The sequence below is a fragment of the Chrysochloris asiatica genome, unplaced genomic scaffold, assembly GCF_000296735.1.
Source record: "Chrysochloris asiatica unplaced genomic scaffold, ChrAsi1.0 scaffold00007, whole genome shotgun sequence".
Taxonomy (NCBI): Eukaryota; Metazoa; Chordata; class Mammalia; order Afrosoricida; family Chrysochloridae; genus Chrysochloris; species Chrysochloris asiatica.
Genome location: NW_006408525.1, coordinates 13,259,767 through 13,281,793, shown reverse-complemented (window position 1 = coordinate 13,281,793; position 22,027 = coordinate 13,259,767). Strand labels below are relative to the sequence as shown.

Below are 22,027 nucleotides of genomic sequence, written 5' to 3'. Positions count from 1 at the left end.
AATAAATAATAGGTTGAGACTGAAGTGTAGCCTGAGTCCTTTGCAAGATAGGTACACTGAATCACATGTTTAGCATTCTTTAGTCTAAGGGTGTTTTTTGTTTTGTTTCTTTTATTATAAACAAACAATTTTTGGAGGACTTCTGTATTATTTCTTTTGATGTTTCTACTATAAGACAAGTAGGTTATGAAGTTTTTAGAAGATGGTAACTTATGATCAACAAAGATAAATTTTATGAACTACCATTCTTGGTTGCCCAGAGGATATCAGCTTACAATTCATGGTTTATACCGTAGTGACCTTGTTTTCGCCTTTGAAATAACAGATAGGGTTGAAATTGACACCACTTATCAGTATACATTAAATTTCTACACAGTAGCTGGAATGGGAAATTTTTATGTGGTATAAGGGACTTTTTTTTTTAAATGGAAGTAACTTGTTTTATTTTATAAAACAAGTATTTATTTTTATGCAACTCTAAAAATATTATAAAGACTAATGTATAGAATAACAATAGTGCAAATCACCATCAAGTGACAGATGTATATGTAAAGATTATCATTAACTTATTATAACTTATGGAGTCCTGGTGTGGTGCTGTGGGTTAATGCACTGGACTGCAAAGTTGTTTTGAACTTTAAGGTTGGCAGTTCAAGCTCACCAGCCTGTCCTCAGAAACCCTATGCAGGGTCGCTATGGGTCGGAACTGACTTGACGGCACCTAACAACAGCAACAATCATAACTTACAACACAGGCGCTATTGTTATACCCATCCTACAGATAAGGTACTTGGGTTCAAGATGGCAGTGTTTATAACTGATTGTTGTTGTTATTGTTAAGTGGAATCAGTTCTGACTTATAGTGACCCCTGTATAGGGTTTCCCAGGAGCAGCTAGTGGGTTTGAACTGCTGACCTTGTGGTTAGCAGTCAAGTGTAGTTATCCTAAATGCCGCACCAGGACTCCTATAACTAATTAGGGTCAAACATCCATAAGGGGCTATGTTTGATCTCTGGTATCCCAAAATCCCTTCACCACACCATCTCCACCTTGGAAATAATCAGTTCAGGATAAGGAAACTTTTTTTTTTTTCTCTTGTTGTGTGAAAATGGACTGCTTGTCTTGATAAGCCGTTAGTTCCTCACATAGAAGAAATCATACAGGGCCAAAGGTGCTAAAGGGAGAGGCACGTAATGTTAGTTGTAAGGATCCTGATTGTTTTGGTGCCTGATCTTTCTCATCAATAAAAAGAGGGAAATGCTAATAACAATACAATAGTTATTGCTAAATTTAAAAATGGCATATTATTTGCAGTGGTCAAATGTACTCAAATGTACTCCTTTTTTTTTTTTTTTTCAAGCAAACCAAACAAACGAATTGTTTCCAAGGTGTCTCAATTAAAAATTAAAATGAGTTTGCATTTTACCTTCAGTATATTTTCAAGCTTTCAGCAATTCTCAACCAGGTCCAAATTCGCCAATTAGAGAAATTAAGGAATAGTAACTAGTTGGCTATTTGCAGTTTATATGCTGATTGTGAAGAAAATCGACTCAGTCCTTGATATTTATCTCAGGGTCTGAACAGTAACTGTAATTGTATTCTTTGAGCACCCCTACCCCCCACCCCAACCTCGTAGTTAATTAGCTGGCAGGTCTTATAACAAATGCCCACTCAGAAGCGCTGGGTGGTAGAAATGTTGTTGATAATTAAACACCACAATAGCATGGAGCTTATTTCAGGAGCTGCTGAGTTGTCTTGCCCCTTCCGGTCTGCTCACCACGCAGTTGCAGACCCTCGATTGTGCTTGATAAGGGACTGATGGCAATAAGAGAGAAGAGGCCAAGGCTTGCAAACAGATCAGGAGTGCTGGTCTCAACAGGAAAATATCCAGTGGATGGAAGTGGGATGGGAATGGACCCAAGAAAAAGAGAAGAGGGTGGGTAGGAAAATCAGTCATGAAATAGACATAACCTTTCACCAATAAACCAGGTAGTTCAAAGTGTTAAGAAAATCCCGGTGAGCTATTATTCCAGTTCCTATATTTCTAAGCCACGAAACTCATAAACCTCTCATTAGTGCTTCACACCAACAGACCAGAATGAGTGTACCAATTAGAACTGCTAGCCAAATACACAGCAATTTGAAAAGGGCAATATAGAAGATAAGAGGTTGATATGCATTTCATTGAATTTCGAGGAAGCTCACTGGGCTTTTAGAGTTTTTAATAAAGTCTTGGATAAATCTCCCCACTTACCCAAAGGTCTTGATTTCTTCATCTTCAAAAGCAGGGGACGGAAACTGTTCTCATCCTAGGACTACAAAGACAGAACGAGGATGCCTAGAGGATGCCATTTCCAAGGTTTCAGAAAACCATTACTTAAGATATAACTACAAGGTCTAATTTAACTATTGTATTTATTTGCATTTGCTTAAAATACATCAACCTAGTTTGGTATGTTGACTATCTCATACTGAAAAGATGTTCCTATTGGTAGCTATATAGATCACTAGCATTACAGAGAAAAACTATTATAAGTCAGTTGACTTGATAAATCAAACAAATAATCTTTAAAAAGAAAATGTTTTATTAAGCATTTAGATAGATAGATAGATAGATAGATAGATAGATAGATAGATAGATAGATAAAACAGCAATGATAAAAGGAGCTCTGGTAGCATAGTGGGTTATGAGTTGGGCTGCTAACTGACTGAAAGATCAACAGTTTGAATCTACCAGCCGCGCTGTGGGAAAAAGATGAGCCTTTCTGCTTCCTTAATGATTTACAGCCTTAGAACCCTATAGAGGGTTTTTATGAGTCCAAACGGATTCCACATCACACCAGCATGCTTAGTAAAGTGGTTGGAAACCACTAGCTTAGTTAATACTTCTCAGCTTGTACTTGAAACTACCTCTAGCAATAGAAGCAAATGAGTACTATACCAAGAGATACCTGGGACCTACTCTGAAGGAATTAAGGATGTGGAGAAAATTTCCACTTTTCTCCTTGATAGAAATATTTGCTTTAATTTCTAAAGAATGAGTTCTCACAAAATTCAATTCTACAAGGATACAAAAGCATACATAGTCAAATTATGGCTTCAGGGATGCCTGCTATACCTCCACCAGCAATTTAAGAAACACAGAATTCTAGACAATCTGGGAAGACCCTTCCTGGCTATGAAATTCTGATTCTTCCCTGTTAGTCTATGAAGAGACAAGCAGCTTTAGTTGAAGACGTAGAATCCCTTTCCCACTACAACTCAAACAGCATCAAGTCTAAAGCTTAAGATAAAAGGGAGAGATGGGTGCAGAAAGAAAATGTGTTGTGCTAGAGAAAGTCGAAAAAATGTCAGGGGGAGCCAAGCATAGCTCAGGAGAAGCTGTTCATCTGAAATGCCACCTGGAATTCACACCAGTAATAACTGTTGTGGATATAAAAATTAATAGGGGGGATTTCAGAGTATTACAAAAATTTATTTTTATACATCATGTGTCTATCACCCAAGTGTTGACGCATGCATGCAATTCAAACATTAGGTTCACAATAAAAAGCTCGGAATGACTGAGAGAGGACAATTCCCCTATTTTCTCTATAATTTGGAGTGGAAGAAGGAGGGGGCAGTGGGTAGAGGGTGCAGTTACTGGGTCAATTAATCAACCTGAAAACTGTGACACAAACTCTGACGCCTAACCTATGTCTAAAAATACACAAATGTATACGAATTTGTTTTAAACTGTCAATGCCTATATTTAGGACCTTCCCAGCAAGGCTATAATGAGACTGTGTTTGAGGGCTTCAGTCACAGCAGACTCTACCATTAATCTGAAGTTAGTTAAATTAACAGCATTAAGTACTGACTTGTCAATCTCACTGCTCCAGGAAATTACACCTTGAGGCTACTAATATTGCCAATTTTTCCACAGGAGTGTGTGCCTGTTTGTGTGTGTGTGTTTCAGCAGAAACTCCATGTTTATGCATCATCATTGCATCCCCAGGTCCACGACACTTAGAGTAGCATTTATTCTGGACTCTGTTAGCCTTCCCCGGGGGGATTCTGCACAGTGTAGCTGCTCAGTGAAAGCGGGTTTTTTTCGCTTTATATTTATTTGTTTATTTTTCTGTCATGGCTCATGACTGAGGCTTTAAAAGAGAAAAGTGTGACAGTATTTACAGTGCATGATTGACGGCTACAGCAGCCTTCATTAACCATGACAAATCTGCAGCAAAACACAGCCCTGAGTGTTCAAAACAGCAACATGCAAAAGAAAGAAAGAGAAAGAAAAGAGGCTCCACTGAGTTTTCATTGACCTCATCTGTAAATAAATTCAGACTGATGGTGAGCGAGTGGGGGCAATAATAAATTAGTACTCATTTCCTGTAATTAACGCAAACATGCCTGTGAACACAGAGAATATGAAGATATAGCCACCTAATTTCCACTTCAAAACACACCTAGCAAATCTCTGCTTGAGTTATCGTTATAATATTTTCCTCCTTAATTAGACAAATGAAATGGTTGGATCCTCACCCACCAGGGGAAATACTGTTTTGTTCGCAGAGCGTATCAAACGCATTTTGGCAGCAGATTTACAGAATTGGATTCAGCTTTTGTCTCATTCTTTGTGTTTTCCATTGCCACTTGCTCATAATGATGGTGTCTTCTCTTATTGCTAACGTTGATTGTCTCCACAATAGTGGTCAGGTGGCCACCTGGGCAGACCCTCACATGGGTAAGGACTATGAGTACACTGCAAGAAGCAACCTACCAGCCTAACAGACTAGTCTATCTTTAAACAATATTCACAAGTCCTGGTGGTACAGTGGTTAAATTCTTGCCTGGTAACCGAAAGGTCATCGGTTTGAACCTGCCAGCCACTCCTTGGAAGAAAGACATATCGGTCAGCCTCTGGAATAATTATCAGCATTGGAAACCTTATAGGGTAGTTTCACTATGTCCTAGAACTGTGAGTCAGAATCCACAGCAATAGGTTTAGACTTTTTGACTTGTATTCACTCACATGGGAGTCCTGCTGTGACCCTGTAGGATAAGCACTCGAGCATAAGGTTGGTTTGAACTACAAAGATCAGTGGTTCAAACTCACTAGTTGCTCCTCAGAACCTCTATACAAGGTCACTATGAGTTGGTACCGACTCGACGGCACTTAACAATTCACTCACATAGGGTAAGTTGAGTAAACAACATGATGTAAATGGAATTAAGATTATCATGTATAAAATGAAAAAAAACTAAATAACTAGATGTCACAGCAAGAGGAGTTAGTGTAGCCCTCTTGGAGTTAGGCATCTCCGAGGACCATCCCTACAGGTCACAGAGAACTGGACAAAGTCAGATCCCACCCAGGTCACTACATTGGCAGAACTCACTAACTCAGATGGCTATTGGGGGGAGCGGAGTACTTTGTTAGCAGCAAATAAACTGGTTACTCTTAACAACAATCTGTCTCTAAGACACACATACAAAACTGTCTATGAGCTGGGAAGAATGTGATTAGAACAGCAAATGTGAATCTAGTCCCACAAAAACAAACAGCATGACTGAGCCATTTGGGCAGATTGCAACTTGTGCCATGGCCTTCCTCCCGACAGAGCTTTTGCTCCCACGTGTTTGTCCCTCTAAAAGTCCTAGAAACAAGTGTGTGCAGTCTGCGTTAGAAGTGGTCCTCCTGGGTACTTGATGGCGGAATTCTAATGAACAGTGTTAAGGAGCTACATGGGGATGGGGAGGGCAAGAGGGCCACAGAGCAATGGGTGTAGCTAATATGCTGAACTGCAAGGTTGGTTTGAACCACAAGGTTGGTGGTTCAAGCTCACCAGCCGTTCCTTGGAAATCCTATACAGAGTGGCTGTGAGTTGGAATGACTTGACAGCACTTAACAACTTAACAACAACCACTTAATCTAGTTATAAATATCACTAATTAGACTTTGGAGTCCTGGTGTGGTGCTGTAGGACAAGCACTGAAGTGCTACTGGCAAGGTCGGTGGTTTAAGCCCACCAGCCACTGTTGGGAAACCCTATACAAGGTTGCTATGAACCAACCTGACATCACCAAACAGCAGCAATTAGACTTTATCATTATAAAGTCAGTTAACCGCAAACACAAATCCCATTTTGTCCCCCTTTCCACTCCCCACGCACATTTTTTTAAAACCCATACTGGACGCTTTGCTATCCAGCCAAGGAAGCAGCAGTTCCCCATAAGAGAGAGAGAGAGTCACCCCATTTCTTTTCCTTTATTTAGTTGTCAGCCTGGAAAGCCGAGCACTGCACCTCAACACTCTGGTCCAGGAAGCCCAGGAGAGGGTGAGTGAACTGTCTGCCCAGGTGGAGAATGAAGGCTTCAGTCTGGACAATACAGAGAAAGAGAAACAACTGAAAGCTTGGGAGTGGCGGTACCGGCTCTACAGACGCATGAAAACGGGCTTTGAGCATGCCAGTGAGTATACATTTCACTGGACGGAACCTTGGTTTCACACAGCCAGCCCTTCTTTTCACTGTTTTTCTTCCTGCAGCTCTACAAGTTCATGGATAGCCTTTGTCAGCTTATTTAGAGCAAGGGCTCTGGGCATCTGTAAATGGATCTTTTGTCTTGCTTGATTTTCTGGCTCCTGATAGGTTCTCTGACCACAGCCCTGAGGCTGTGATGCTTCTGGCCTCCCTCCACCATGTCACACTCATATAGCACTTTCTACCCACTCTGCCTTCATGCCTCATGGCCTAGATGGTCTGATGCCCTAAGTGGCTATATTTTGACCTGTGGAGATGGAAAACTATTTATTTGCCCATTTGTCCCACTTCTGCTTCAAACTCAAGTCTGAGCTCTTTGTTTTTAACTCTCTACTGCATTTTTTTTTTTTTTTTTTACATATAAAGCTATAAACTAAACTTGATTTAATACAGGCAACAGAGAAGGACAATCAAATCATGAATCATGCTTTGCCTACACTTCCATTCTCCTTCCCAATCCCTTCTGTTAGTTTAAGAAAAGCTTGCATTCTGGAAAATACTGCTTAGTATTAGAAAATATAAAATTCAAACACTTGTGAAATATTAAACTCATTTTAAAAGATCTTATTTCAACAACAAAAACATTACACTTGACATTTTAAATTCCAGGGAAAGCCTAGTTCATTAGTTTAGAAATTATTATCCTCTGATGAAGTAACCTTACTTGTGACATCGACAAAGACTGAAAGGCAGTGAAAAGTTTGTTTTGTTAAGTAGGACTGTACACTAAGTACCAAATTAGTCACAACCCTTTCTCCTGAAGCAAATGACTTCAGCAACATTCATGAAGGCTGCTTTCAACATTAACTCTCTCTTTAGCCAAGCTGATGCATGAATTTACATGATTTTTTCATAGCATTCAGCAGTTATTTTCACAGAGATATTTGCCATTGTTCCTCATGTAGGACAGATTAAGACTACACATGAACCTTTTTAGACTAAATGTCATTTTCTTTCTGTAATTTTCTAAATTGTAAGACATCTTTTAGGTGGCAAGGAATACCTGAAGCCATCGGGATCCTTTAAAACCTGAGGTTAGGAGCATGGTATTGAACCAGGAATTCTGTCTCAGAAACCACTAACCAGTTTGATAGGAAGAGCATGAGAGAGCAAGGTGCTTTAGTACCCCATACTAGCAAGAGCCCAGAATTAGGTATTCAGAACCACAAGCTTTCCTCCTAGTTCTAGGTCTTGACTGAGTCACTTGGCTTCTTTGAGCTACAGTTGCCACATCTAAGAAATGGGGATGCTGTTTCTTGTCCTTTGTGCCCCTGCAGAGCTGTGAAAAGGTTTATGTGAGATGATTTACACAGAAGTATTTATGAACTATGGAAGTCTCCATTCTTCCAATCCAGCCCAAACTCCCATTGTGTTTCCACAATACTTTGGGAAGGCTTAACTGATATTATTTGCTCCTTCATTAGATGTTCTAATATCCAAATTAAACCATGATGGTAACAAACAAAAACCACTGAGACTTCAAACGAAAATGTTCAAAAATGAAAGCCATTAGACATGCTGCTTCCGTAGTGTGTGTTTCAGGGTATCCTTGGAAGAGGGAGGAACATTGTTTGAAAAGGATTTGCTATGTTATGATCTGTGTGTGTTTCCTTCTGTCCAGGGGCCCCCGAGGTGCCTGCCAATGTCTGCCTCATGGTAACCAGCAGCACGTCACTCACTGTCACCTTTCAGGAGCCGCTTAGTGTCAATGCAGCTGTAGTAACCAGATATAAAGGTACTGGATTCTAGGGACATTCCCCCACACTGTTTCTTCTTTAAAAAGAACCCGTTGTTTGGGAATCAGTTATGCATTGTGTGTGTGTGTGTGTGTGTTTTCTGCTGATTGGGCTTTTTCAGCCCATTTACTTTGAGGTTTAGAAGGATTTCCATAGGTACTCAGATAAAGGAGCAATAAGGTGAGTGAAAATATATCACAGAAAGGATGGACCACGTGACTCCGCTTGTATTGCATGTGGTTAGGGATGGGATTCTGCAGAGGATGATGAAGGGCAGACTTGATCAAGGAAACTTGTACATGGGACCTAGTAAGCAGAAGGTATGAAAAGCAACAGCTATCACTCCACGTATGTAGGGATGAAAATTAAAAGCCACAAGAGACAAACAATGGAGATCAAAGAAGGACATTAGTTTTGATGGAGGAATTGGGAAAGGCCTCTATGGTGCAGGTGGCATTTGGGCTCTTGCTTGGAAGGATGGCTAAGGTTTGGTCTTGAAGGCAGTGGGAAACAGAAAATTCCAAATGAAGAAAATGATGAGCACAGGTACAAAAGCAAGAGACTATTAGAACAAGGGACTAGAAGATAGTGTGACTCCACAGGTAGGGCTCATGAAAAGGTGAAGTGAGACATAAGATTTGGGTGAAATAGGGTCAGAAGTGGCTATGGGATGGAGCTTGATATCAAGGTTAATGAGTCACTGAATAAAACAGGGACAAGATCAGAGGTAGACGATTTTTAAAAAAGTAAGTTTTTATTGTGAATTGAGTGATGGTGGACATGGGAGAACATCAGTTTTACACTCATCGTATTATTGCAATGATTACAGTCTTCTCCGTTCATCATCATTCAAAAGCATTTGCTTTTATTCCCTCTGTTTTTTTGTGAGGGGGGAGGGTTGTACACGAAAACACTCAGGAATATATAATCATTTTAACAACCAAAGGGCACATTCTGCAAGTCGGCCTCATGGCCGCCAGCTCTCAGTCTCTCTCTTTCCATGAATCTAAAGTCCTCAGCTACTCCCTCTCTCCATGTCCTCATCTCTGCCTCCATCTCTGGTGTTGCTGCTTCTCTGGATAGGGTCCCGCATTCTACTTGTGCTCTTCTCCCTTGATGGTCCTAGGGTCCTCAGAGGTAGGCTTTTGAAAGATTAATGTGGCAATGCTTTGTATGATCTACTGGAAGAGATAGCAATTCAAAGGTAGGAACTTGTTCTGGATAGAGGTTTTGGCTGTCTTACCTAGCAAGGCTAGCAGCACCAGGAAAGGAGAGAGGTACCCTAGAGAAGAAAGCTAATATACAAGTATAGGCATGGTAACCACCCAAATCCATTGCCATTAAGTTGCCAACTCATAGCAACCTTATGGGATGGGGTGAAAGTGTTCCATAGAATTTCTCAGGCTATAAATCTTTACAGGAGCATGTTGCTACATATTTCTTCTGAATAGCACCTGGTGGGTTCAAACCACCAACCTTTCAGTTAGTAGCTGAGCCACTGTGTACTCCTTAGGACAGTAACAGCCAGTGCAAACATAGTCCTACAATGCACCAGGCACTGTGTTAGCTCCGTTTGACCCTTACATCCTTGTAAGGGAATCCCACTTTGCAGATGAGAAAACTGAATCATGTTGTTGTTGTTAAGCACCATTGCATTGGTTCTGACCTATAGCGACCCTATCTAGGGTTTTCAAGTAGCAGCTGGCGGGTGAGCTTGAACTGCTGACCTTGTGGCTCAAACCGTCTTTGCAGTCTAACATATTAACCCACAATGCCATACTGAATCATGTAGTTGTTGTTGTTGTTAAGTACCGTGGAGTCGGTTCCGACTCATAGTGACCCTGCACAGGGTTTCTGAGGCTGTAAATCTTAATGGGAGCAGAACGCCTCATCTTTCTCCAGTGGAACCGTTGGTAGTTTTGAACTGCTGAACTGTACGGTCAGTGGTTCAAGCTCACCAGCTGCTCCTTGAAAACCCTACACAGGGTCACTATGGGTCGGAATCGACTTGATGGCACTTCACAACAACAATAAGAACACATAGAAATACACTCCAAAGAGTTCTGAAATCTGATAATGCTCACTATGTGTATTTCAGGATGTCAGTCCACAAAGCAGAATTTCTGAGTTCAGATCAACACCATTCCTTTTGCCAGAAAAATCTCCAAATGGTGCATGTGCCTTCCTTCCTCTTCCCCAATGTCTGTTCCCAGAAGAACCTCCATTTCTGCAAATAAACAATATTGTGTCCTTACCTGGTACTAGCTATCCAGATTAATCTGAAACAAGTTTATGGAAGACAGTAATGATCTGGTTATCACCTTGGGTTTGGGACCTTAAGGCTCTAGCATCCCCAAGAAACGTAACCACCAAGACGGCCTCATCCAGCCTCACTTTGAGACAATTCTGATCCTTTCTCTTGGTTTGTCATTTGTTGAGATTTCCTGAAATTCAGAGCAAGTGTTTGCAGGCCATGTCAGGCTCAGACACTTCCCTCTTTCTTTCTCTATCCAGTTCTAGGTTTTGGTGAAGGGTTTCATCACTGCTATCCCACTTAGCATTTCCTTCTCACATTTGATTAGTGAGCTATCAGGAGCTAATTTATCCAGACTGTCAGCTATGTCATGCTTGACCATAATGCCAACAAATTCTATCAGCATTCTCATATTAACACTTCTCATCTCAGGAGACTTGCATCTGGCGGAGGTTGAGACGAAAGGGCACAAATGGGTTTTGTTAGTGACTGGAGGAGATTAATTAAGCATTATAAATAGAATTGTCTGTTACATTACGGAGTAGGTTTCCTTGTGCTAATTTATAAGGTTATAAATTGAGTCCTTAACCTGACCGATCTCAAACGTTATTTAAAACAGCTGGCAGTCTACTGGGCCCATAGAGACAGCAGGGCAGTTTTGAATTCAGGGGTTGAAGTGATTATTTAATCATGGCAATATTAGCAAAATTACCCTGAGACAAGGCGAATTCTTCTTCTTCTTCTTCTTCTTTTTTTGCTTACAAAGAAGATATGATTGAGAAATTTACAGAATGAAATGGCAATTCATTGCTACGAGGGATGGCTTAACCCTGTAGTATTTGAGGTTTGGCAAAAACAGCTCACACTCCTCTCCAGAATTTCTGGGTTCAGCAAAACCTCAAGCCTATTTTGACAACTAGATATTTTCCTCTGTCATGCTCAAGCCAGTAGATGTTTAAAAGAAAATCCAAATCCTTCTGTTTCTCATTTGTATATGCTCAACTCATCAACATGTTTTTTAAGAGTTTGCTGATAAACCAAAAATATTTCTAAGAGTATCTCTTTATAAGCCTTCTTCAGACCCAAGGGCCAGGTACCAGGGCAATCATCATCACGACTTGGGAATTCAGGCCATCCATTTCAGCTTGAAACCCAGGAACACATTTTCAGTGAGACACAGTGGAAAGTTCTGCTCGCATCTCCCCTGAAGACAGTAAAATGGGCTAAGAGCTCTAGTCTTCAATGAGTCTTTGCATCTTTTGGTCCTATTTTAACATCTTTCATGGTTTATAGCACAAAATGAGTGCTACTTCAGATGCTTTCATGCTTTGGACAAGTGCCAGGAACTTGTTCCACATTTTCTACTCACTGCCATGGGTACCCTGCCTGAGCCTCTCATTTACAAAAGACTTGGGATTTTGCTCTAGGCCTGGAGCAGAAATCATTTTCAACCATACTTTTGCTGCTGTTTGCAGGGTTGCAGGATGGATAGGCAGGCATCTTCCAGCAGGTGCAGGTCAGCATCTGCTCTCCAGCCACAGGATGAAATGCTTTCTAGCTTTTTCTTTCAAGAAAGCAGGGCTTTCGGTGACCACACTCGGCTTTACTAATTGAAAGTTGCTAAAGTAGTCACTGAATGTCTGGGCACAGTAACCGTGGGAGCACCGTGGTACAGGATCGTGTCCTTCTCCACTTCTTCCCATTTTGTTCCAAGACGGATTGAGAACCATCATCCTAATTCTTCCCTACTCAGATTCAAAATAGCACATTGTTTAAAAGCTGTTCACTTGATGGCATTAAAAAAAAATAATAGTAAGTTTTTCTCCTTGACGAGACTGCCAGGGCCTTGCAGTGACTAGAGAGTATCTACCTCTGCAGAGACAACCTCCATCTTCAGTTTCTCAGAAGAGGAATCTAAAGAATTCTAGGGAGATGCCCCAGGCACTTGATCTTCCAGGAGGCAGAGTCCACCATTTTGCACACTAAAGTCCTCAGGGTCAATAATTTATAAAGATAATGTGAACTTGATCCTAACTTGTTGACTTTGGGTCATTTTTTCACAAGACTTGAGAAAACACTGACTTTATGGGAATGGGTGTGCATTGCTTACTAATTTCTATTCTTTTGGCTCCTTGTATCCTACATTTGATAGTCTACCAAGAAAAGTGCATTACATTACATAGTTATATTCCATGTTAAATTAATTGAACAATTAATCTGATTGTGAGCATGAGACTGACTCCTCATTGCTAGATTGAAGCGATATAATTCCATGAAGCACAGAGATTTCTAGGACTTTATTTAACCTCTCTGGGGGAAGGTCTGACTGTGGCAAAGTCTTTAGATGCTTGCAGCTAGGAGGGGTGGAGGTTGGGTTTTCCAGAGGACATGAAACTCAGTGGGGGCATATGTTTCTTTGCATGAGAGAAGAGAGTAGGAAAAGTAAAAAGCAACCCTGTTTAACTTTCCTTTCTCACAATGGGCTCTGTCTTCCTTAGTTTCATGCAGCTGCTTCCCCACTAGTTGCTGAGTTTCAGGATCTTACCAGTCCCCTCTCTTACCACTTCAGGAATCACCCTAAATCCTTCGTCCAGTACGACATGTAATAAAGAATGGCTTTTTTGCTTCCTCGTCATTAAAGTTCAGTTCGCTGTTGTTGCTGGTAGGTGCCTTGAGTCAATTTGCATTCATAACAACCTTTGGCAAACATAACAAAACGTTGCCGGATCCTGCGCCATACTCACAGTCTTTGTTAGGCTTGAGGCTAGTGCTTTTATCGGAGTAGCGTAGTGGTTACGAATCGGGCTGTGAACCTTAAGGTTAGCGGTTCGAAACTACCAGCCGCTCCGCGGGAGAAAGATGAGGCTTTCTACTCCCGTAAGGATTTACACCCTCGGAAACCCTGTACCGGGTCGCTATGGGTCGGAACCGACTTGACGGCACTTAACAACAACAACAAGCAGGATAAAGCACTGGATTGCAAGGTCGGTGGGTCAAACCCACCAGCTGCTCTTTGGTAACCCTACACAGGGTCACTATGAGTCAGAACTGACTCAAGGACACTTACCAACCAACAACAATTTCTATAACTACTATGCTAATCCATCTCCTGGGGGGTGGGGGGTCGTCTTCTTTTTTGCTGACTCTCCACTCTATCAACCATGATGTCCTTCTCCATGTCTTAAGTATGAGACAGAAATCTTGCCATCCTGACTTCTAAAGATCATCTGCTGTACTTCTTCCAACACAGGTTGGTTTGTTCTTCTGACAGTCCATGTTATTTTTAATATTCTTCTCCAACATCATAACTCAGTGGCATCATGCCCATCTTTCACATGCATATGAGGCTATTGAAAATAGGACACAACGTATTGGGTCAGGTGCACCTTAATCCTCAAACTGACCTTTTTGCTCTTGAACACTTTAAAAGCTCTTGTGCAACAGATTTGCAAAATGCAATATACATTGTTTGATTTCTTGACTAATGCCTCCGTGAATGTTGACAGTGGATCCAAGCAAAATTAAGCCTTTGGCAAATTCAATCTTTTCTCCATTTATCATGATGTTATTTATTGGTCCAGTGTTGAGGATTTTTTTTCTTTACATTGAGGTGCAACTCATACTGAAGGCTGTGGTCTTTGATCTTCATCAGTATTTTAAGTCCCCTTCACTTTCAGCAAGCAAGGTTGTATCTTCTGCATATCGCAGGTTGTTAGTGAGTCTTCCTCCAATCCTGATGCCATGTTCTTCTTCATATAATCCAATTTCTCAGATTATTTGCTCAGCATACAGATTGAAGAAGTATGGCAAAGAATACAACCCTGGTGCACACCTCTCCTGATTTTAAACCATTCAGTGTTCCCTTTCTCTGTTTGAACAACTGCCTCTTGGTCTGTGTACATATTCTTCATCAGCACAATTAAGTGTTCTGAAATATCCATTCTCCACAATGTTGTCCAAAACTTGTTATGATCCACACAGTCAAAAGTTTTGCATAGTTAATAAAGCAAGATCCATGTGATGTTAGCAATAAGGTTCCTTGCTCCACATCCTCCTCTGAGTCTGACTTAATCCTCTGGCAGTTCACTGTCAATATACTGTTGCGGTCATTTAAAAATTATCTTTAGCAAAATTTTACTTGCATGAGATATTAATGATATTGTCTGATGATTTCCTCATTCCATTGGGTCACCTCTCTTTGGAATGGGCACAAATAAGGATCTCTTCCAATCAGCTGACCAGCTAGCTGTCTTCCAAATTTCTCTTCATCGATGAATGACTGCCTCCAGCACTGTATTGGTTTGTTGAAAGAATTCCATATGTACTTCATCAATTCCCAGAGCCTTATTCTTTGCCAATACCTTCAGAGCACCTTGGACTTCTTCCTTAGTGGCTCTTGATCATTTGCTACCTCTTGAAATGGTTGAATGTCATTTCTTTTTTGTACAGTGACTCGGTATATTCCTTCCATTTTCTTTTGATGTTTTCTGCATCATTTGATATTTTGCACATAGAATCCTTCAATATTTTAGGATTTAATTTTTTCTTCAATTCCTTCAGCTTGAAAAATGCCAAGTGTGTTCTTCCCTTTTGGTTTTCTAACTTCAGGTCTTATAATACTTGACTTGGTCTTCTTGAGCTACCCTTCAAAATTTTCTATTCAGCTATTTTACTTCGGCATTTCTTTCATTTGCTTTAGCATCACCGTGCTGGAGAACACGTTTCATAGTCTCTTTTCATATCCATTTTGGTCTTTTCCTTTGAGTCGGAACTAACTTGATGGCACTTAACAACAGCAATATGGTGACTCTATATTTGACATTCTGTTGAACAGCCAGACTGTTTTCCGAAGCAGCTGCACAGTGTTTTACATTTTCACCAACAATGTATAAGTATTCCAATGTTTTCACAGCCTTGACAGCACTTGTTATTATCTGTCTTTTTAAAAAGTATATTATTATTATATCCACCCTTGTGGATGTGAAATAGTATCCCATTGGTTCCTTTTAGCTGAATTTCCTTGGTGGTTAATGGGTGCCTCATTGCCTGTGTTTGAATTGGGTAACTTTTCTTTTTATTACTGAGTTGTAAGAGTACTTTTTATATTTTATATACAAGTACATAAAAGTCCCTTATCAAATATATGATTTGAAATATTTTTTTCTTCCATTCTGTGGATTGTCTTTTTATTTTGTTGATGGTGTTCTTTGAAGCAAAATATTTTTATTTATTTATTTTTTTTTTATGATTTCTAATTAATCTATTTCTTTCTATGTTTACTTGTGCTTTTTGTGATCTTTTATTAGGTATATAAACACTGTAGGATCAGCACTGGACTGAGAAACCCACCTGCTGTTCCTCAAAAACCCTATACAGGGTGGCTATGAGTCAGAACCAAATCAATGGCACTTAACAACAATGGCACTTATTAACTTTTTAATATTTTATCATTTATTTTCTGAAAGCAATTTAATAAAATATTTTACCCACCCAAATGGTGAACTATTTGTCAGTTTCTATATGAAATTCTAACAAGTTTTGCTTTATATATTTCAAAGCTATATTGTTATGTGCATATAAGTCACAATGATTATGTTTTGGCATATTTTCCTTAAATTATTATATATTGTCCCGACCAAAAAGAGATAATGCATTAATTCTCTGATAAATTAGTTACTTGTGTGAATTTCTAGGGACTATTTTTCCAAGTCACTGATTCACTTTTTGACTGTTATTTTAGTCTAGAGTTTGTTTTATTCCTGTCTTTTTTTCCCCAATCACTTTTCCCCAGATTTCTAAGAGGATCTTTTCTAAGAGATAGATCTTTAAGCGGTATCTTTTCTTATCTCATTTCTTCCTATTTTTTTTTCCCTGTTTTTTTTTTTATGAACCATATTTTGTATATTTGAGCATCCTAAATTGACTTAATTTAAAGTCTTTGAATCATTTACAGACTTAATTTCATCTGTAATGAATTCAGATCCCAGTTGTTGATTTTGCTGGCTGTCTTAGTATTCAGTTTCTTCAAGTGTTTTTGAATTTTCATGGCTGGCTCATTTTGAGTGAAAGGATATTTGTGAATTATTTCCCTTTTCTTGACCTCTGTGTTAACTCCTACTTCTATCACTGCTCACAGTATTCAGCCCTGAACCAGGCCTTCTGCCTCAAAGTGATATTAATGTCGCTCCAGGTTTCTGCCTCACTGATATTAACGATAACAGAGTAAATAATAAAGTTAAGAAGCAGTATAGCTCAATTCTTCTAACCATGTCCTCTAACTTATCTTTGTCATAGTTTGGTATGTTTTTTGTTTGAGATTTTTTTGAGGGGTGTGGGGGGGGGGGTAGACTTATAAGTCATAGTCCCAAGTAGCAATCAGAGAGGAGCCCTTGTTTGTTTGTTTGTTTACTCTCCTGAGCTGGAGATCCCTTTCCCAGCCTCTGGCTTCAAGTTGTGAGCCATGGTCTGTCTCTACTCTTAGGTGAGCATTACCAGTTTCTCTTATTCCAATGGCATCAAATTCCAGTGTGGTGGTGATTGTGTGCCATCGAGTCGGTTCCCACTCATAGCAACCTTCTGTAGGGTTTCCGAGGTTGTAAATACTTACTTGAGCAGAAAGCCTCGTCTTTCTCCCAGGGAGCTGCTGTAGATTCGAACTGCAGATCTTGCAGTTAGCAGCCCAACTCGTAACTCTCTGGGCTACCAGGGCTCCTAAGACTCCAGTGTATTACTACTACCTGTTTCTGGGCCCAGAGCCCAGCAAGTGCCTGGTTTCATAACTGCTCATTATGTTGCATTTTTGCTCTGTCTCATTTTATTTTCTTCTTTGATATTTTATTGCCTATCTCAATGTGTTTGGAGCACTTGCTACAAAATCTAGCTCAGAAGACCTTGTTCACTTTCTCTAGGGCAAAATGACAAGGTTTTATCCTCAGATCAAATACTGTCATTATCAAGTGCTTATGGGGGATGGGAGGTGCCTGATTTGTTAACTATTCCAGTGAAGCCCTTGAGTTCATTACCATAGGACTTCCTCTTGATCTTTGCATTTTTCCTTTGTGAGCTTTACATGGGTCACTCTGTACTTAACCTTGGCAGTACTTGTCTCCTGCATATGTTTAAAGCTGTGTGTGGTTTGCTCCATTCTTATCAAATATTTCATTATTCCCCTATCTCCAATACTTCACCACAAATTAAAATCCAGTTGCATGGTACCCTGAGTTGTTTTCAAGCTAACCAATAGATTTTTAAATTCCTTGTTTACCCTTTAAAGGACTTGGAGAAGGAAAAAGGCAGGCAGGCAGGCATGTGTGTCAGTTTGCTTTCTTGATCCAATATCCAAGTCACTTCTTCTAACCCACACACTGTGTGCTCAGTAAACATGACCTAATACTAATATTAGCCTAAGCCAAACATAATTATGAAAGCAGATCTGCTGTTTCAAAAAATTATGTAAGCACCCTAAGAGCAAACACAGAGTTGGGTCTTTATATCAGTTGGTGGCGGATTATTCCTGACATTGATTTCTTCTTCTTCCTGTTATACTTGGAAAACCATAGACCTATATAGAGTATTAAGACTTTTTTTTTTAAATACATGACTTTTTTTCCCCCCAAAAGGTATGCAATTCCTTGAAGGCAGAAATCTTATCTTTTTCATGTCTTCCTCTCATCCACTAAATTCACTGCAAAACTGACCTTCTGTCTGTTCTTAAAACATCTTCCCCGCCCCCCACTGGATCTTAGCACATGATGATCCCACTGGCTGGAAAACTGCCCTCTCCTACCCTACCACTCATTAATCTTCCAGGTTTCTTTTAAAAGTCATTTCCTCAGTGAAGTACTTTCTAAATATTTCATAGTAATCAAGACCATTATGATTTCTACTATGCCCTTAACCTTTTCTTCAAAGTAATTTCACAGTTTACACATTTATTTATGTGGTGTATTTTAAGGGTTAAACAGATGATTTGTTTTTTATTATAGAATCTTCTAGAGTCATATTTAGTATGTTTAATAAAATATTTCCCAAATCTAATTTGGTCATTACTGAAAGCTTCATGGGACCCTGGGACTATTTAGACCAGGAGTTCTCCAATTAGAATTACCTGGGCAACTTCTGAAATATATCCATGCCAGAGTCCCTTCCAAGACCAATCAAAACAGAGACTGTAGAGGGAGACCTCACGCAGCGATTATTTTCAAAAGCTAATAAGTGATTGTAATGTGCAGCCAGGCTGATACTGTGTGGTTATGTTTTTAATATATGTTCCACCAGATCCTCAAATGAGCAGGGACTTTTTTTCCCCATCTCTGTGTCCTTAGTACTTAGCCAGGGCCCAGCACAGGCAGACAGACAGACAGACAGACAGACAGACAGACAGAGAGATAGACAGATAAATACGTGCATAATTAATCCATTAACTAGAAATTTAGTACTCCTGGTGAGGCGCTATGGTTTAATGCACTGGACTGCAAAGTCAATTTGATCTGCAAGGTCAGCAGTTCAAGCTCACCAGCCGCTCCTCCAAAACCCTATACAAGGTTGCAAGGGTCGGAACTGACTCTATAGCACTTGGCAACAACAACATTATTTTCCAACTTTCGTATGCATATGAGGCTATTAAAAATAACATGGGGTGGGTCAGGAGCACCTTAGTCCTCAAACTGACATCTTTGCTCTTCAACACCTTAAAGAGGTCTTGTGCAGAAGATATGTCCAATGCAATATGTCATTTGATTTCTTAACTGCTGCTTTCATGAGTGTTGATGGTTGATCCGAGCTCAATGAACTCTTTGACAACTTCAATCTTTTCTCCATTTATATGGATGTTATTTCTTGCTCCAATGGTGTCACGATCCATACAATCGAAAGCCTTTACGTAGTCCATAAAGCATAAATAAACGTCTTTGTGGTATTTTCTGCTTTCTGCCAAGGTCCATCTGATGTCAGTGATTTTATCCCTCATGCCACAACCTTGTCTGAATCCAGCTAGAATGTTTCTGCAGAATGACAATGCAACTGTTTCTGAATTATCTTTAACAGTTGGCGCATTTGATTTATGGTGTTGGAGGAGAATATTGAAAGTGCCATGGGCTGCCAAAAGAACCAACAGATCTGTGTTGGAAGAAGTGAAGCCAGAGTGCTCCTTGGAGGCCACTTTGGCCAGACTTCATCTCTCATACTTTGGACATATTGTCAGGAGAGAACCAGTCGCTGGAGAAGGATATCATGTTTGGTAAGGTGGAGGGTCAGAAAAAAAGGGAGACCCCCAATGAGATGGATTGGCCAAGTGGCAACATCGATGGACTCAAGTGTGACAATAGTGAGGTTGGCCCAGGATCAGGCAGTGTTTTGTTCTGCTGTGCATAAGGTCGCTATGAGTCCGTACCAACTCAGTGGCACCTAACAACAACAACAACAGTAACTGCAAGATCAATGGTTCAAACCCAGCAGCCAGTCCAGCCGAGAGCGCTGCAGCTGTCTGCTCATGTAACGATGTCTCAGAAGCTCAGGAGCAGCTGCATTTTGTCCTATAGGGTCCCTGGGAGTCAGAATCGGCTTTACGGCAACGGGTAGCGGTGGTGGGGTCATATTCCAGTCTCTATTCTAGGCCATGAGCAAAAGAGACAAAATTCCTTGCTTTTGTGGGAGCTTCCACTCTATGTAGTAATAGTAACATGTATCAAGTGATGTAATGAGTTTTTATGTGTTAACCTGTAACTCATTTCATCTTCACAACACATTTTTATTTGCTGTTGCTGTTGTTAGGTACCATCAAGTTGGTTCCAATTCATAGTGACCCTGTGTACAACAGAAGGAAATCCTGCCCGATCTTCACAGGTGTTGTTATGCTTGAGCCCATTACTACTGCCACTGTGCTAATCCATCTCATTGGGGGTCTTCCTCTTTGTGGCTGACCTTCCACTGTACCAAGTATGGTATCTTTCTCCAGAGCTTTGTGCCTCCTCATGACATATCTTAAGTATGAGAGATGAAGTCCAACTATCATGGTTTCTAAGGAGCATTCTGACGTACTTCTTAAACAAATTTATTTGTTCTTCAGGAAGTCCATGGTACTTTCAATATTCTCCTCTAACTCAAATGCATCAATTCTTCTACAGTCTTCCTTATTCATTAGGTGATATTATTAGTCCTAATATATGGTACAGAGCTGAGGTTTAGGAGCTTAAGAAACTTGTCTAAGGTTACACCATAAGTCTGGTGGAACAGGGTTGAATCCAGGCAATATTGCCCTAAAAAGCATGTTGTAACCACTATGCAATTCTGGGTTATAAAACTTCTCTCAGTACATTGAAAATAAAGGCATATCTCAGTCTCTGAATCTCTAGAGCTTAGTGAAATATTTATCTCTGATAGTCACAGTCTTCTGCTCTCCTTCCTCATGTCCCTTAGAGGGAGGGAGTCTTCCAGCCTTTGATTAGCTCTACTATAAACAAGGAACTTCTCACTAGAGCACTTTCCATTACTAAATAGGGCTTTCTAACCCTTGTGGGGCATTTCCCTCATTTTATAATCAGATTGGAATTACTTTCCCTTTTAATTTGATGGCTGACTAAATCATGGCTAACATAATTATTGTGGACAGAGCAGACATCCTATTGTTATCTGACTCATGGTGATCTTATATATACAGCATAATGAAACGTTGCTCCATCCTTCATCATCTTCATGATCCCTGGAATTTTTGAATGAATTATCGTGTCCAGTGTGTCATACCTTCCAACCTAGGGTCTCATTTTCCAGCAACATATCAGACAATATTTTCTTGTGAAAATCCACAGGGGTTTCATTGGCTAATTGTTGGAAGTAGATCACCAAGCTGGTTTTCTGTGTTTTAGTCTGGAAGCTCCACTGAAACCTGTCTACCATGAATAATCCCACTGGTATTGAAAATACTGATGACCTAACTTTGAACACTATAGAACACACAAGGCACCACAGTGTAACAACCTGACAAACAGGTGATGGAAGCATCCTATGGGAGCCCTAATGGTCCCACATGTGTAATGAACATGAAAGAGCATGATGACCGAAGCAACTGTGAGATGATGTACAGTCTGGCTGCTGAGCAGGCTCAGCGTCTATCCTGATTTTTCAGTCTCAGGATACTTCTGTGAATCCTTTTCTCTAGAATGCTTAGAAGTTAGAAGAACCACATTTCAGGGGGAAATGGCACGATATTTACTGTGTGCACACCGTGCCAGAGCCTTTCATAGGAAAGCTCCCTAAAAATGTCCCACACCGATTCTCGCTATAACCTCCAGAGCACCCAGAAACAGTCATCTCATGGCAGCTTTCTAAATGCCTGAAATTTGTTATCATACCCTTCTCTCCTTTCTTAGTTCATCTCATTTCAGGCTAGCTATCCCTGTTCCCTTTCATAAAACAGGGTTTACGGACCTCATAATGGGCGTCCCTCACTTGAAACCATACTAGGAAATGACTCTTCTTCCTCAGTGGGGGCCCACAGTTGAACAAGGCCT

At 40.3% G+C, this 22,027-nt stretch overlaps 1 protein-coding gene across 1 annotated transcript in view; it reads left to right on the top strand.

The window, feature by feature from the left end:
* The window catches only part of ANKFN1 (ankyrin-repeat and fibronectin type III domain containing 1), a 222,935-nt gene that overhangs the window by 48,567 nt on the left and 152,341 nt on the right, over positions 1-22,027 (top strand). Inside the window, exons 5-6 of the mRNA XM_006833645.1 lie at positions 6,265-6,459; positions 8,152-8,265. Of these exons, the coding sequence (XP_006833708.1) occupies positions 6,265-6,459; positions 8,152-8,265 (309 nt within the window). The remainder of the gene's footprint in view (positions 1-6,264; positions 6,460-8,151; positions 8,266-22,027) is intronic.